Here is a 17,845-nt window from a genome sequence, read left to right on the forward strand (position 1 = left end):
CTCCCCCGTCCCCAGGGATGCTGAGGGACACTTAGCAGCCTTCCTTTTCTAAGGCCCTACAGCACAAGCCTGTGCCTGTCTCCTCAGAAGTCAGTACCACTGGGTGCAGTGGGGCTTACTCCCAGGAAAATGCGCACAGGCTTGCAGCCCCAGGCCCTCTGCCACTCTCTACAGCCCTGCCCACACCACACCACATTGATAAGAACTGCCTTTCTGTTCAGGACCAAGTGCTTCTAATCCAATCACAAGCTGCCCCCCCACCGGGGTAGATCCAAGGGGCAGACATGGGTGAGTGCCCCCCCCCAACTGCCAGCAGGGAAGGACACCCACTGGGCTGGGGAGCAAAATCGGGCACCAGGGGAACACCCACTGGGCAGGGTGCCAGCAACATTGGCTGGAACGGGAGCCCTGGTCTACCCAGCCAGTAAATCTGGGCTCCAAGTTCTGGTGGGAGCCCACGTCTACCCGCCCAGCAAACCTTGGCCACAGAAGCCATAAGTTAAATCAGAAGCCCCAGGTCTATCTAGCTGGTTGACCCGGGCTCTGGAGTTCGTAGTGCTCATGGCCCCACACAAACACCCAATGCTGGACCTGCCTCTGCCCCCCTCCACACACATTAACACATCCAGTAGCCACTCTGACATACATCTTCAAGCACTGAGTTTTCAGCTCCACCTCACGTGCCACCATCATTTCCAAAATTGGTACAGAAGGTGTTCAGATACTACAAGAATGCAAAAATAAGGTGGGCATCAGCACTGGTGACTGATTGCATTGTGTCAGTTATATCTCTATGGTCTAAAAACAGACAGGCACATACCAAGAAACATCAATTTAGTTGTTTTTTTTAGTTTTTTTAATATTTTAAGAATTGGCAGCCCTGAGTATCAAACGCCAACCTACCCTTAAACAAGAATCATGTTAGGCTTTGGCCTTTCTTCACAAGTTCAGTAAATTATACAAAACATATGAAAATAGCAGCTGTATTTTTTTCCAGTTAGTCCAGCAAGCCTGGTTGTTCAGTGCAGATATAAGTTCTTATCCTGATTTAGCAACTTCAGTTGGTCCCTAAGATTAAGGGGGGGGGAGGGAAGCAAATCTAGAGTCCCTCCTTGCAGTGTCCATAATCAAGAGGCTTTTTTTCTCCTAGTGCCTTTTGCACAGCCCCTGCCAAACCAGCCACCAGAGAGGTGCCCATGGGGAACCACAGGCATCTGCTGCTGCTCTTCTAGCTGCACTTCATGAAGGCCAGGTGGTGGGACCACAGGCTTCCGGCTGTGGCTGCTTTCTTCTTCAGGTCGCAGAGGAGTAGCCAAAGAGAAGATGGGATCTTTTGTTCTAGGAATAAAGACAATAATCCATATTTCCACCACTACCAGAGGATTCCTTACCCAGTACCTTTAACCCCAAGGTTAATCACACACCACTGTGAAGTAGACTTTGGACAGGAATACCTTCCCTGCAGTAGGCAACTGCAATAAACTGCCAGGTTAGTGTTTAATGCCAGTTTCTGCCCTGAGATATGCCATAATTTAGCAATGTCAAACTATAGTACTAAACACTTAGAAAAGTTGCCCTTAATTAGAAGTCTAGAGTATGATATTGCGTAAGGAAAGGCAACAACCCTAAACATTTGAGGAGAGACTAAAAAGAGCATTAATCTTCAGGAAATTGACATAAAAGGGTGCAACCCTACAGCCTAGAACTAGCTTTGCTGACCTGTCATAGCAAGGAATGGAAAATCCCAGCTCATCCATAAGCAGCTTCATCACATCATCACATTTCCCATGAAGCTTCAAGGCTGCTAGATCATCCTTTGGTGTCCACTGTGGATAGAACAACAAATATGTCCCTAAGGCAATCGGTGTACTTTCTGGGAAGTAAGCCCCATTAAGCATAATGGGACTTACTTCAGAGTAGATATGAATAGGATTGTACTGTGAAATGGCAAAGACTTGCATTTATTTCATTCTGCCACTTGGTGATTTTTCACATTTTGATTTGAGTGTGCAGAGAACACCATACCAAATGAACAAATATCATGCCTGACAATAATGTGACCTGTTACAAAATTACTTGCAACTGAAGATATTTTAGAATAACCAGCTGGCCCCAAGACACTTAAAAAGAGGTTATAGTTGGCTATGATACTCTCCAGTTTAGGACCCTTCTCCATTGCTAGGAAACAAAATAACAGCAATCCTCTAGATTCCATTTACTGTGATCATATTCAATATATCACAAAAAATATGAAGTTGAGTCAGATTATTGGTCTCGGTAGCTTGGTTTTGCCTACTTCGACTATCAGGAGATCCCCAAAGTCTCTTTTCTTTCTCACCTCTGCCATCTGAGAACTCCCTTTCTTCGCTGGAGAGGCCAGCAACTGAACCTAAAACCTCCTGAATACTGTACAGATATTGTTTCACCACTGAGTTATAGGCCCTTGTTGTAAATGCATGAAAGCAATTAAATCATCATGTATACCTAGAGAGAACACAGTGTTCTGTCCACCAAAGAAATGACTCAAACTCACCTGAAGATTTACAATGTAGAGTTTAGGGCGGTTTCTGGGTGGTTTGCTCATGCACCACAGTTGTGGATACTTCTTCAAAACCTGTCGGAAGAAGCCAAAACATTCATCAATTCTTTTAGTTACATGGCAACAGAGTTCATATTTGGCAGCACATGAAGACAGACTGCTTGCACCTGTTGCAACTGTTGCACCTGTTGCAACTGCCTAGAAAGTAGTGGGAGCAGGTGTGGGTGCGATCATCAAGACCTTTGTACATTCAGCATCTGTAGCAGAATTCCTACGGAACAGGCTATATGTTTATTTAGGATTTGAGAAACAAGCAGCTTCTTGTTGGAACCCTGATGTTCACATTTGTAGACAACACGAAGGCAGGATGCTCAGACTCTTTAACACAATGACAAAGTTATCATACTTTCATGCATTATGGTTTTTTTTAATACTTGCTCTTCCAGTTCACAACAGCAGTCCTGTCACCTCAGCTAGATGGAAGCCAATGAGAGTTAATATCAAGAACTTTACTCAAAACTAATAGACATACTAGGAAAAAAATATGACAGAAGGCCTAATTCAAGGGGCTCAAAGTTCACTGGTAGATCATCTCTGGGATTCCTGAAGAGAATGAAATTTGGTCTGATTCAGCATTATTATTATTGACATTATTTACAAATCAAGTTTCTTTCTGAAACTTTTCCTTTTCAGTTTTTATTTTTAATATGAGTGTACTTTCTTGCTGATCGCCAGATATTCCACATCTCTATTTTCACCCCAACTTCTTCGTTGGGAATCATAGAATATTTGAGTAGGAATGTACCTTGGTAGTCATCTAGCCCAACAATATCCCCAACAGGTGGTTGTCCAGCGAATGGTTGAAATTTCTAATGAATAACAGCCAATACTAAACAAGGCAGACTATTCCAGGGTTAAGTTAAGAAAACCCAGTTAAGAAATTCTTCCTCATGTCTGGCCCAAATCTATTTCCCTGTAGTTTCAACCAATAGCTTCTAGTCCTGCCCTCAGGAACCACAGAAATCAAGTCCTCCCCTTTTTCTGCTCGACAGCCATTTAGGTAGTTGAAGTTGGTTATAGCCCCCCTTAGCTTCTCTTTGCTTGGATAACATACTAAGAGCGCAATCCTAACCCCTTATGTCAGTGCTTTCCAGCACTGGCATAGCGGTGCCAATGGGACATGTGCTGCATCCTGCAGTTGGGTGTCACTAACAGAGGCCTCCTCAAAGTAAGGGAATGTTAGTTCCCTTACCTCAGAGCTGCATTGCCCTTATGTCAGTGCTGGAAAGCTCTGACATAAGGGGTGAGGATTGCGCCCTAAAAAGTTTAGTACTTGCTCCTCACAAGACTTGGTTTTGAAGCACCTCACCACCTTAGCTTTTCCCTCTGAACTCCCTCCAACTTATCTATGTCCTTTTAAAAACATGGTGCCCAAAACTGAATACAGTATTCTAAGCAAGACTAGTACACAATGGAGTTGAACTATCGGGACTCTGTGCCTCTGCTAGCATAGCCCACCATAAATTAATGCTTTTTTTCAGTTGTATCATATTGCTGGCTCATGTTCAGCTCACAGTTCACGAAAACACCTAGATCTTTTTCACAGCTAACACCAAGCCCAAGTTTTTTCCCCATTCTAAACTCTTTTTTTAAACTTATGTGGAAGATTTCACATTTGTCTCCATTGAACTTCGTCCTGTAGGTATGATCACTGGGTCTAGAGATCATTTTGAATCCTAATTCAGTCTTTCACGGTATTAACTATCCTCCCCCAGCTGTATATTGTCTGTAAATTTGATAAATATTCCCAGTACAAGGCCCAGTACAAGTCATGTGGCCCAACACTTGATCATCTAGGTTGATATGGTATCATTTAATAGCATATTCTGGAAATAGTTATTCAACCAACTTTGAGCCCACCATACAGTGGTACCTGTTAGCCCACGTTTTGCCATTTTACCTACAAGGGTGGAATGAGAGACTTTGTCAAATGGTTTGCAGAAATCCAGGTACACTTTGTTCACAGCATTCCTGTGATCTAGGCAGACTAGTTACTCAAAGAGGAGAGGAGATTACCTTGGCACGTCTAGTTCTTGATGAACCTACATTAGCTTCTAGAGATTATTTTCTAAGTGTTTAACAATCTGTTCCAGGTTCTTTCCAGATATCGATGTCAGGCTAAATGGTCTGTAGTTTCTTGGATTCCCCCTTTTTAAAAGATAGGATTGACATTTGTTCATCTCCCACCCTCAGGCACATCACCCATTCTTCAGAAGCTCTCAAAGATTACAGGTATATATACTGACACAGGAAACAGATTCTCAGCACAAGATAATATTGCTATAGTATTAGGAATCTTCCAAGTTAGGGGACAGGAAAACCAAAGACTCTTGAATAGACATAGCAACCAAGTGGTAAGAGAACAGGTTCTTTCATGGATTAGTAACTGGTTAAGAACAGAAAGCAGAGAACAGGAGTAAATGGACAATGTTCATAAGAAGTGAGGAAGGGAGGAAATAAATAAAGTCTTCCAGTGATCTGTATTGGAGCCAGTATTTTGTAACTTGTTTGTGAGTAATCTGGAGTCAGCAAAGAGCAAAGTGGTCACTTTTACAGATGATACCTAACTATCCAGAGTGGTGAAAATCAAAGCATATTGTAAAAAGCACTAGGTTGCTGGGGATCATGGGGGAAAGACCTGCACTTGATCTGCTCACAATCCTATCTACACCATGGTACACTGGGCGCTACCACTGGTACTAAGGGTTCAAGCTTCAACGTGGCCAGGTGGACCCTTTGATGACAGTGTGACCTTGGATAGTGCCAATCTGTGACACTATCCCAGCTAAGTCATGATGGTTTCCCCTGGGGGCTGGGGATAAGAATAGGCCCTCAGTTTGGCTGTACTTGTCGTAAGAGGCGACTAAACAGCCACCGGGTAGATGGGACTCGTCAGCCTGGGAAGGCAGCTCATCTGAGAGAAGGAAAACTCTGATCCCAAACCTCCACTGCCTTGTGGCTACATCCAGTTATAGAAAAGGCTTCAGGAGTCAACCTCGAGGCAAAATCTGGAGCCGGAGTCCCTGAGGCAGTTCATGGCTGAACAGTCACGTTCTGGCAACTCCTGAGACGCCGCTGGAACCAACCGTATTGGCCTCTGCCTTTCCATTGGACCATTTCAGCGACGTGGAGAGGGGGGATTTGCTGCATGGGTAACAGCCTATCCTCCATACCTACTTTACCCAGGCTTCACGCACTGGAGAGGACACACTGTTCCAGAACCACCATTCAGAGCGTGACACCATAGTCTTCCGAGACTGAAGGATGCCAACAACCATGATGGTTATATGCTACCTCCACGTTCAGAGGGCAGTATACCTCTGAATCCTAGTTATTAAGATGGGAGAGGGACATGCTTTCATCTCCTGCTCATAAGCTTCAAGAGGCAACTGTTTGGATGCTGTGGAAAACAGAGTGTGGGTTTGACTAGCAGAGTTCTCATTTTCAGTCTTCCTTCAGGGTCCAAGGTGCTGCACAGACTCCTTCTCTGGCTGTATGGTGGCATCTCTGGATGCTTGGCAGTGTCATCATACATCATTGCCAGACTTCCAGGAACACCAAGCTCTGAACTACACAGAGATTGGTTTCAAGCTGCACAACTTAGTGGGGACACTGTTTATTACGTTTGTAATACAAAAATGGTTTGTGTATATATTCAACAACTCTTGTCGCTGCAAACAAATAATTTCACTACTAAACCATGAAGTTTATAAACTAAAAAGGTACTTAGTCGACCACCTCTATCTTTTGACCTTCTCTAAGATTACTCTAGGAATATTGAAAACAGGAGCTTTACAGGAGTAAGTACAATACCAATTAGCAATAGTTTCTTGTTCAAGTTTTTTTGGGGGGTTACAGAAAATCCACTAACATTTTTCTCATCTCACTTTACCTTCAAGCTAGACCCCAAGCAAAGGATCACATCTGCTTTGCTTGCAGCCTCTGTTGCTGCTTCCCAGTTCAAAGGCTGTTGCAAGATGCCCTTCTCCCCAAAGTGGACAATTGTGTCTCTCAGTTGTGCCCCACACTTGTGACACATTCTGCCAGTATGATGCCTGTGCAGAGCTGTGCGCTCTGTCACATCAAACACTCGCACATATTCACGGTTGGGTGTGCAGGATGTGCAGACCTAGAACAGAAGTATAGAATCTAGTTAGAATTCCAGAGATCCTACAGTGCACCAAGTCCCTGCCCTATGCAAGCACTCACCTCTATGTACATGTTTCCGTGCAGTTCAGACAGGGATTCCCGAGGGAGTCCACTACGCAAATGAAGCCCATCACAATTTTGTGACACCACATGCTGAATCTAAAAAGGACAGAAGCAGAGTCTGAGCGACAATATTTTGAAGAGGTCAAAGTAAGGCAGTCCTCTTTCCACTACTTGTAACAGTGCTCAAGATGTTGCCTGCCACATTCTCATATCACCAAGACAACTCCCCTCCCTTTCCCACCACTCTGTAACTGGTAGGAAGATGGATAACCGTACTTTAAGCTCCTGACAATCACCTGCTTACCAACCAGAGCCAATGGCCAGATTGGTTTATTGAATACAATTCACGTAGATAACATTTCTACAGCAGAGATTAGCACTATGGTCCTATTCTTATTTCAGATACTGGGTGCTGAAAGAAACAGAGCAAGATTTAGCAGCCTTGCATTCCCAGTTAACAAAGAAGGCACTGGCTGTTACGTGAAAATCCCCTTTTTCCTTAGTTGCGATTTTATATCTGGTTATGTTACTAAAACTTCATGCAGGCCACAGGTCTCCCAGCACACTTTTCCAAAAAACTCTGGTCAAGTCACAAGCTCATGGTTACAAAATTCACATATTATAGGAAGAAGTCTGGCATAGTAAATCATTGTTTAAGTGTCTCCTATTCATTGTATTGTTTTAACCCAGTCTCCTACATTATTGTATTCATTGTACTGTTTAACTCAATCACTGCTTAAGTACCGTATGCAAAATTGAACTGCCTTCCTGGGTTGCCCATTCATTGTATTGTTTAAGTTCCCCCAGCTAGGAAGCCAGCCATTAGACCCCACTGAATTTTGTTGATAAGGGACATCATGATCTTTTCAATGTTTACCCTGCTGGATGGTGGGGAGAAAGTTACCATTCAGCTCAGCAGAGTCAGAAAACCCCTTTTTAAGAGAGGGCTTCGGCCCACATCTCTCTCTTTGGCTTCCCCTCCAAGGACACATCTGAGTTGTGTCAGAGGGTCCTCCACACAGGAATCCCCCCCATCCAAATGCTCTACAAGACAGGTAACTATCTTGCGCCTGAAACTCTTTCCCTTCTTCCCCCCTTTTTTCTCCCCTTCTCTCCCCATCTTTAGTTAGCAACTGGGTTTGGCAGACCAGGGGACCCCTAAAATCCTTCACTACAACCTTTCCCTTTTTCTAATTTCCTCAGATGCACCAAATACTTTTTACATGCAACCACCATGAAAGCTAGGTACACTAGATTCAAGTACTAGGACCAAGAAACATATACTTACCACTTTTTCCATGTGCATTATGTTTGTGCTTTTATAATAAAACTATAATCTTTTATTAAAAGTTTTCTCCCAGTCTCCTCTTTAAGCTAAAAGGGAATTTCTCTGCATTACGCCGCCTTGTTATCCAGCCTGCGATCCTGAGTTTCTAAAAGGGTAGTGTAATAATTCCCCCTAAACAAAACAGCCCTTTTGGTAACATGGCTTTGTACCATACATTCCAGATCTAGGAAGTAGCTCCCTAAAGCAGACAGTCGTTCAAGGATGAAATCAAAATGGACACTAAAAGTTTGTAGTCAATATTTCAACGCATTTCCTGCTGCTGTCAAAGTACATGGTGCACACTACAGTTTTTTATATTCTAAGTTAATGTTGCATGCCAACTACCCTATGTACTTCACACAACATGCCATAAAGTTGTTCTTTCCTTCATGAATTTTTGGCTGCCTTTCACAGTAAGTAACAGAAACGTACATGGCATCACCCCTAATCTGCAAGGTCATGAGTTGGGTGGTTCAAGCATCTGATCAGCAGGTCTATTTCCAGCCCCTCAAGTGTGATCAGTGAATGAAAACTTTCTGCCACCCTAAGCCCTCTGTTTTGCTCAACAACATTTTCACAGGATCAGTACTGAAAACTTTCAGAGGTGACAAGTTAACACCCCAGAAGAATGCACTCAAATATTGCACCACTTGTAGCTTAGTGCTCAATCCTGCCAAATTGCAAAAGGCATCTTGTGCAAGGACCTGAACAAAATGGATGGTCATGAAATTTTTTCAAGAGTCTGTATCTCATCCCCTTCCTAGACTGATTCTTTGACTGGATGGTGTCCCGTTTACATCTTGATCTTTTCTTTAGGAAATGCCACTGAAGAAGCAGTGGGGGAAAAGGGGAGTCATGCAAATGCAGTGGGTCCCATCTGCTACATGGAGAGGTTCCCCACCTATAAAAATACTCCTGGATAATATCAATATTGCCTTTTGTGAGCAATACCTCCACTATGTTCCCTCAACTGCCATCCCCTTGGGCCCTGGAAGTATAGAACTGACAAACAGCCCATACCAGTTTGTGCTTGTGCAAGCAGGCGATGCTCATGTGGGTGAGTGTGGGCTCTGCCTCACTCAGATCTGCAGCCCTGGCAAGTGAAAAGAAAAAAGGAATACAATAAATAACATTAATTAACACGACATACTCTAACCTAACTTTCTTCTAAGAGGTTGGAAATTCCCAAGACATGAGGAAACCATCAGTACCTGATACTCCTTCCTTTCTGCAGCATTGTCCACACCCCATTTGGGCCTCTGTAGTCTGGAATTGAAGCTGCCTGGAGATGAGAAAAAGGAGAACCCTGCTATGTGTGCACAGTCTAGTAGCCCATATTCATTGGTATCTCTGCTGGTTACTTCCTAAAGGCACTGACAACCACTGCTTAGATAAGCCAAGACCACCTGCTTAGAAGCATCTCCTCTGAACCAATTCTGTTCTCGTCTTCCAAAAACCGAATCCCTACACAAAACAAAGATTAATGCATCATGCCAGTAACCTCCATACTAAATCCTGGTCAATAACCGCCCTTAGCATTTTCTACCATGCATGGAAGAAAAAATTATCATCTCTTTACCCCCACAATGTAGAGCCTAGCCACATATTACATTGCTCACATGTCAAGCAATTTGGTTCTTCCTGTTTGGAATGCCCAGCCCTCAGATTGCCCACCCGCATAACTGTCACTGGAAAGGTAGCGAGGGTTCAGGAATTGATCAAATGTGCTCCTGGCCAATGCCCCACCTGGTCAACCTCAAATGTACTAATCCTGATTTTTGCACTCTCAGGCAAAATGACTTTTTGAAAGGAGTAGGTGCTGTTAAGTTTCTCTTAAGCTGGCTAAGCTTTCCCCTTCTGCTATGCTGTGCACTTCATCTTCCCTGCTCCTCTCCTTCCCAAACTACAAAGGCAGATTAGTCACAGAACAACAACAGGAGAAACAGCTACCTCAGTCTACCAGAAAAAGTAACAGTTCTGTTTTTCCCCAAGAGTGCAGGGGACAGCAACTACTTCCTACCTCTCCCGCCTTCCCTCCCCATAGGGATAACTTCCCAAAGAAGCCTTCTGCATTTAAAACATGTAGAGGCAAGTGGATTGATGTGTAAGCTGTGCAATGTATATTTCACTCAATGACAATTTGGATTCTGAGCGTGAGCATACAGAACATCATTTGCATTGGTCTAAAAGAAAATTAGCTATTTCCTATAGACCAATGATTCTAAAATTTACTGGGGCCACAAACCACCTCGTCTTTGGGAGGTGGCATCACAACCTATCTCTGGAAGCTGCTCCAAATTGTGCCGGCCTTGGACAGCTTCCAGATGCCTCTCTGAACCTCAGAAATGGCTTCAGAAGAGACTTCTGAGTCACTTCTGGTTGCGTTAGTGAAACTGGAAGATGCAGAAGTAACTTCCAGAGCCATTTCTAAGGCTCGCGGACGTCTCTGGAGCCATCCTGGGCCAGTGCAACATCAGGGACCATACAGGAAGTGGCCTTCAGTTGCATCCCTTTGGTTCCAATTTGGAACCAAACAAACAAAAGGCAGGGTCGCCGGCCACAAGTTGTGACCCATCTCGGCATCAGGTCAAAACCCACAAAGTGAATCGTGACCCACAGTTCGAGAAGCAGTACTATAAAGACCAAAAGAAACAAAGCGACAAAATAAAAACTGATGTCAATTGCACAGTGCCACCTACCAATTATAATTCTGATTAGCTCTAACAAAACCTCATTCCTTGCTCAGCCTGTCTCAAAGAATGCCAAGCAACTTTGCAGCAAATACTAAAATGCAAAATTCCAGTATTTCCATATGAACAATTAAAAATTCTTTCACAAGAAATGTTGAAATTTACTGCATTTTATGCACCTTCATAACTATGTCACTATCACAAGTGCTATGCATGTACACCATTGTTTTATGCCCATACTTGGGACACCCACAGAAAGAAACCATTAAGATACTATGACAACCATATTTAACATGTTCAAAGGCTGCTCACATGAGTGCCAAAAGGTTGTTCTCTCTCTCTCTTTTGTGAAGATGCCCTGACTGCCACGAAGAGCCAGGCCACACATTACACTCACCATGTGAGCTGCCAGATTCACCCTGTTCTGTAGGCTCCTGCACCAACAGTCAGAGAAATCAGAGGAGATCCTAGTCACAAAATTTGTAAGGTGAAGCCTCTGGTCAATCTATTTCTGCTTCTTTCTCCTCTTAGTTGCTAATTGTTCCTGAGAGCGAGATAAACAGTTTAACTGCAATCTCCTTCAACATCCTCTACCAGCAAGTGTACCTCCACAATCTGCAACAAACATAGGTGGGCTGCTCTCATATGGACAGAGCAAGTATGCCTTGAAGCCAAGTTAAACAAGGTACCAAAGGATCTTGTCACAGATGACTTTCAACCAGCATCATCTTACTGTACTGATGCCAGCTCCTGTATAGATGATGAGATGCTTGGCTCCCTGAACAGCTACAGTTAGCTTGCTGACTTTCTTCTTCAGCTCTTCCGGTTCATCACAAACCTAAGAATATAGGAAGGAAGGATTGAAATTGTTTCTAAAGCACCACTTTTTTAAAGCTTCAACTACTAACTAAGCCCAGTATCCTAATCACTTTCTCAAATGATAAAACAAACACCCACGCCTGTTGAGTTCCTCTCATTTTCCTTTTCTTTTATTCCTACCCCTATGAGTTTTGTGAGAGAATGTACAGTATTGGTAAGGGCTGAAGTAGGCATGGCTTAGAAACCAGTGAAGCAGTAGGAGAGGTGCTACTGATAAGTAAGAACACATAATAGAACAGTTCATTAAAAACAAGGAGATGGCCAACCAAAACCCTAAATGTATTTGGAGGTCCTTTTAATACAAATGAAACATATACAGGTTGGGCACCCTCATCCTGAAATTCCAAAAAACAAAGTATTCCAAAAACCAACTGTTACTAAACACCAACATGATGCTCAATATAACAAGTTTGGGTCAGAAAATGTGACCAGGGAAGGACTTTCCACACCAGGACACTGAGCTGAGGATTCCTCGGAGGGACTTCCTCCACTCACTGGGATCATTTCCTGGTCACTGTACTGACCAGCTGATCATATTCTTAACAAGTCTGCCCTCATTTCAGCCTGTACTTGCAGATAATGGGAAGACTGGGCTGTTCCAACCTGCGACCCCAGGTAAATCAACCCCAATCAGGGGATTGGTGGAGCACAGCGTAGGATATTCATTTTTTTGCATTCCAAAACCCAGAAAAATCCAAACTTTGGAATGCTTCCAGCCCCAAGCATTCTGGATACAGGATATTCAACCTGTACTAACTTCTAAGTATATAAATTTCAGGTTATAAACATGGGTTTGATTTTTGTAACATCTGAGAGCCAAGTTATTGTCCCACTGTGTGACAGCAGTGGGCTACACCTGCAAAGAATTCTACAGGGCATCTTGATGACAGCTACAGAAAACTAGAGAGAATGTCAATCAAACATGCAAGGAATGGGGACTGCTGGTTATATATCTCCCGCTTCTCTTTTCTTTGGAACAAATTTTCTTATTAGGAACGGGCAGAGGAAGGAAGATTAGCTGCTATGAGAGATTAAAAAAACAAGGCCGCAGTTTCCTATATGTTTGACTCCAATTCACATCAACTTTTTTTTTTACCTTTAGGTCTGGAGAACCCACAGAATTCTCAACAAACAGAACCAGGCCTCCTCAAATGATAATCGCAAAACAGAACTAGGTTCTTAAACTCCATGTAAAAAAAAAATTTCTTTGTTTTGATTTCAACAAATATATTAAGGGCCATTTCAGTATGACTTCTGCTTACACGTAAATGACTATCCCTTTGGTGTTCTATACTTTTAATGAAGAAAAAGCATAATGCATCAAGGAATCCCAAAAAGCTATAAAAAGGTGTCCTTTATGGATCTTTCCCCCAGTGGTGTCACTAGGGGGTGTGTGGACCACACCAGGTGATGTACTCAGGAATGGTGGTGACACCACTACTGGCAAAAATTGAGAAAATCTCAATACTTTCAAATAAAACTGTCAGGCCTTTGGCATCCCAGGCCCTGAATTGTAAGCCAGGATGTGGCAGGAGGGGCCTTGATGTCCAGGCTTGGTATGAAATGCAAATAAAGGAACAGCAGCACTGTATGTGATAAGTAATCAGATGCACCGGTGTTAGGTGGGAGCCATGTGACCTGGGGAGATGTGTGCAGTCACATAGGCTATGGTGGAGTGGTGCAATGCATCACTGGACAGCCAGAGTGGGTCACAAGACTGTCTTGTGACTACGAGGTCACCCTACTCTGACTGGCTGACCCTGGTATATATGGGGACAAGAGCAGACACCAAATGTGGGTTGCTGGGGTGGAGTTTCTGCATGTGGGTTGCTGCAAATGGAGTTTGCATGCAAATGGAGTTTGCATGCAAATGGAGTTTGCATGCAAATGGAGTTTGCATGCAAATGGAGTTTCATGCAAATGTGGGTTGCTGGGGTGGAGTTTCTGCTGCTGGTTTGTTCTCTGACTTGGACCGTGCTTACTGTGACTGTGCCTCTCTGTATCCCTGACTTCTGGACCATATGACTGACTACTCCTCTGCCTGCTCCTTTACCAATACATGCTTCTGCAACAAACAAGCCTGTGTCTGCTCATTTGGCTCTGTTTAGCATTGCCTGCTTCTGGTGCTGTCTCCCTACGCTCCCGTGCCACTCTGCTATCAGGAAAGCAAGGGCTATCCTCCCCTGCTGCCCTGATAAAAACCATCATGTTACTAGCCTGCAACCAACAAAACAAACCATGTTGAAATATCTGTATTCTATAAAAAGTTATAGCTAAAAACCAGAAAAGGAAAACACAACCGCCTTATGGAACAAAAAGTGGATTCACTTAACTCAAAACTGACCAACGGGACTGATTATTCCAAGAGCCAATGAGGTGTTATGACACAGCAGGGAACTAATAAGATGTTATTATGAGTCAGCTCTTATTTCCATGTCAGAGCTCATACTAGAATTCTTGCAGTTGTGTGTCATCAAGTTGGCCACTGGTTTCCATTGGTTACTGATTTGTTGGGTAACCTGTATTGTACTGTTCTATATAGATAATTTAGGTAGTGCATATAATATTGTAATTTATTGTATATGGTCTTGTACAGGAGGAGATCCATCATGGGGGTAACACAGTGAGCTCTTGCACTGGGTATCGTAAATTCTAGTGACTCTTCTGCTTTCCCCCAAAGAGAAGACTCCATAGTCTCCAAAATGCAGACGAGTTTCATGTGCAAGTTATGAAGAGACCAACAAGTCTTATACAGTACTGTACAAATCCTGTACAATTCTCTCCTCTGTTTAAAAGCAATGTTGGATAAATGTATAAAGACAATTTCCTGTAGTTTTAACAAATATATGTCTAAGAGCCATTAGGGGGGCAGATAATTTTGTCATATAATGCAGTAACTTAAAAAATAGAATACGGTGACCTAAATAAATTAAGGATACACACTAACAACTCAGAATTATTACTGACTTAAGAAATGTGATTCCTGAGGTTGTGTAGGCCCTTCCCAGTAACTAAGCAGAGTAAGTTGAACTTATGAGAGGTAGCCAGGACTTCTCCATCTTCCTCTCTGACAAATGTAACAGAAAATCTTTAGTGCTATAAATCTATTGTAGAATAGGGTCCACTTGAGGTGCCCAAGATACTCTGCTGCCTGCAACCAATGTATAGGGCTGACAACCCTGGCACCTGACTAAGGGCCCAATCCTATCCAACTTTCCAGCTTTGGTGGCAAGGGAACACATGTCCCGATACCTTGAGAAGGCCCCAGTGACTGCCCCTCCACCACATAATGCAGCGCACCCCCACTGGCACAACTGCACCAGCACTGGAAAACTAGACAGGACTGGGCCCTAAGGCTACAATCCCAGCCACACTTACCTGGGAGTAAGCCCCATTGTCTACAATGGGGTTTACTTCTGCGTAGACAGGCGTGGGATTGAGCTCCGAGGACGCAACCCTGCCACGCTTTCCTGGGAGTAAGCGCCACTGACTACAGCGGGGCTTACTTCTGAGTAGATCTGGCTCTAGCCCCGGCGCACACACCTCCTCCAGCCGCCTGCGCAGCTTCTCCCGCTTCTTCCGAAGCCGCTCGAGGTCGCGCACCATCTCCTGGCAGCCGGAGAGAAGCAGCGTCTCCTCGGGGGTCCTCTCGGCCGCCGGCTTGTGAAGGATCCGGGACACCTGGGGCGGGGGAGAGGCGGCCGGCGTGAGGGCGCTGCGTGCCGCAGACCCACCCGCTCTCCTCGCTCCCCGCAGGCCCCTCCCTACCTGCCTCCGTCGCTCGCGCTGCTCTTCCTGCCGGAGAAACTCGGCGCGAGCCGCCGCTTTCCGTTCCGAGCGACTCAAACTCCGACCAGCCGCCATCGCTGCCGCGTCTTCCGGGTACCAACCGGCCGAGCCGGTGATTCCGGCTTGCTTCCGCTTCCGGCCTCCAAGAGCAGGGGCGCTCGTGCTCTCCCGAGTTAGAACAGCACACAGGCTGCCACTTCCCGTTCCTTTACACGGCCTGTCTAGGAAGTGAGAGCTACCATAGAGACCGAGGGAAGAATTCCAGGGTCACAGCAGAGCGACAGCGTGTCCACCGCGAGGACAGAAGGGGGCAGCAAAGAGAGGTTCTGCCTCCTCCTGACGCGGCCCTCCTCCTGTATGCAAAGAATGTGTTCCTAGTTGCAGCCTTTAAAAGTGCGCGTGCCTGCATGCAAGGCAGTGGTGCACACCTGTAGTGAGTCTGTAGAGACAGGTTGCCTCTTTGCATAGCCTGCAGCAGAGCGTCTCTGCACACAACAAAAAGGCTCTTCATGCAAGGAAGAGGCAGTCTCTCTCTCCTAACCTGTGCAGCCAGCAAGTGTCTGTTCAAACAAAGGCACTAGATGGGGCTGAATGTTCACTTAACAACCTAATCACATAACAATGGGATCAGCAAACTATCCCCATCTTGAAGTGGCACACCAGTATTTTGTTGAAGGATGTCTCTGCATACCAGTTGTTGGCCCCCAGCCGTGTTTGCCTCCCCTATTTGCCTTCAGTTTGTGTGTAGGTTTGCTGATAGTATCCAACCTTGTGAACGATCCAGTAGGATTCTTCAGTTCATTATTATGGCATTACAGTACATGCATCCTAAAAGAACAAGACAATCTAATCGTTTTACAGTGTTAAGAGTTCCTTAAACACTTGTCCTGTATCTGAATGGTCAGTCGGCCAAATAATGAGCATTTATGAAAAGAAAAACTGATGTTCCAGTACAGATGTGTCATCCATGTACATGTTACAGCAATGCATTAACCCAGGAGTGTGCTACCATCACAGTATGTTCTTGATGCGGCAGCTATAATACAGTTGCTTTTCAACATATATCTTTGCAGGATATGAATTTCCTAGAGGCCGTGTTTGTTTTTTTAGTTGAAGCTACAGTACTGACTTTTAGAGCTAATCCCGCAACCATAATAATCTCAGGCTACCTTATCTCATCAGTTACTGTAGGCTATCAATGTCTAAGATTTCTAATTGGATTCATCAAGTGTCTTAGAATATTAGAAGTATGCAAGACACTTATCTCAAGCCAAGTGCAAAAGACTATAAAAAGCAGAAATGGGTCACAGCATCAGAAGATAAAAGCCTGTCTCTGAAGTCTCTCTAAGTCTAACAACATTTATAGCACTATCCTATGCATGTTTACTCAGAAGTTCCCATGGAATTTATTCCCAACTATGTACAGGTTTGCAGTTCTAGACAGAAAAAATAATCCCTATTTTAGATAATCCTAGAGTTAATTGGAAAGCATAAGACTAGCCCATGAAATTTTTTAAAAATCCAATTAAGAATCTTTTAAAGTAAGGTTAATTTGATGCTGCACATACATATATTTAAACTGAGCTCTTTCAACCTGCTCACAGACAGCTCTGAAGAGGCATTTTGTGCCTATTTGCTAACCTGCTGCATACCTTCATTTATAGCACCACTAGGACCCCCAAGAGAAACTGTCCAGATATATCAGAGATGCAACTTATTTGTCAGCCTGAGGAGTGAACTGATCACTACAAAAACCAGTTGCCCTTCCAGGCAATTAAGCATATCGTATTTTATTCTTAATGCTATATTCACATTAGCCCAATTCCAGGGTCAGTTGTGCATCATTCTATGCCCATAAAATTAACAAGGGAATAGCCTGGCTGCAGTTTGCTTTTGTTAAATCAAGGAAAGATTATTAAAAGAGCAAGGCAGTGTGGGAGAGAAGGGGTAGCCTTGATGTTTTAGTTTTTTTTGAAGGAGAAAATAGTTTGATGGTGACCCATATTATTGGAAACATTTCTGAAAAGAAAAAAATAGCATAGGATAATTGCCTGATGTCACCAAAGATGACAAGACAATTCCACACAACAGGCAGCATACCAATGGATATGCTAACTGAGAAAGAACTGTGTGTGTCAGGGACATGCAACATATTTAATGCTGGGGAAACACATCTCTAAAAAAGTGTAACTTTGAGGAAGTTGTTTGGACAGCTTGCAACGAATGAGTAACAACTGCATGTGTACCCTGCCAAAACAGATTATCTGGGATATTGCTAATACGTACAAAGAATAAGTTAATGTTCACTGCATGCAAACAGTTACACCTCTTGTGTCTGTCAGCACTAAA

General features: G+C 43.9%; 1 protein-coding gene across 2 annotated transcripts; it reads right to left on the bottom strand.

Annotated features, from left to right (window-relative positions):
• Positions 1-886: 886 nt before the first annotated feature.
• Positions 887-15,602, bottom strand: SIRT7 (sirtuin 7). 2 transcript variants are annotated; one of them, XM_066616099.1, is made up of 10 exons: positions 15,476-15,602; positions 15,251-15,388; positions 11,562-11,666; positions 9,350-9,420; positions 9,159-9,231; positions 6,809-6,907; positions 6,492-6,728; positions 2,534-2,614; positions 1,720-1,826; positions 887-1,338 (listed from the first exon to the last, which is right to left on the bottom strand). In XM_066616099.1, the coding sequence occupies exons 1-10, from the start codon at positions 15,569-15,571 to the stop codon at positions 1,128-1,130; spliced, it is 1,218 nt and encodes a 405-aa protein (XP_066472196.1). In that variant the 5' UTR covers positions 15,572-15,602; the 3' UTR covers positions 887-1,127. The 2 variants fall into 2 exon arrangements, with proteins under 2 accessions (XP_066472196.1, XP_066472197.1); XM_066616100.1 differs by lacking the exon at positions 15,251-15,388.
• Between the last annotated feature and the right edge of the window lie 2,243 nt (positions 15,603-17,845).

Source organism: Tiliqua scincoides, chromosome 2 (genome assembly GCF_035046505.1).
Source record: "Tiliqua scincoides isolate rTilSci1 chromosome 2, rTilSci1.hap2, whole genome shotgun sequence".
NCBI lineage: Eukaryota > Metazoa > Chordata > Lepidosauria > Squamata > Scincidae > Tiliqua > Tiliqua scincoides.

What these genes read in the sequence shown, in the direction of transcription:
- SIRT7 (XM_066616099.1), bottom strand. Translation starts at nt 15,571, where the DNA reads ATGGCGGCTGGTCGGAGTTTGAGTCGCTCGGAACGGAAAGCGGCGGCT. An exon ending in CAGAAAGGAAGGAGTATCAG is followed by an intron (nt 9,232 to 9,349) that starts GTACTGATGGTT and finishes TTCACTTGCCAG; the next exon opens with GGCTGCAGATCTGAGTGAGG. An exon ending in TCTACATTGTAAATCTTCAG is followed by an intron (nt 1,827 to 2,533) that starts GTGAGTTTGAGT and finishes TTCTATCCACAG; the next exon opens with TGGACACCAAAGGATGATCT.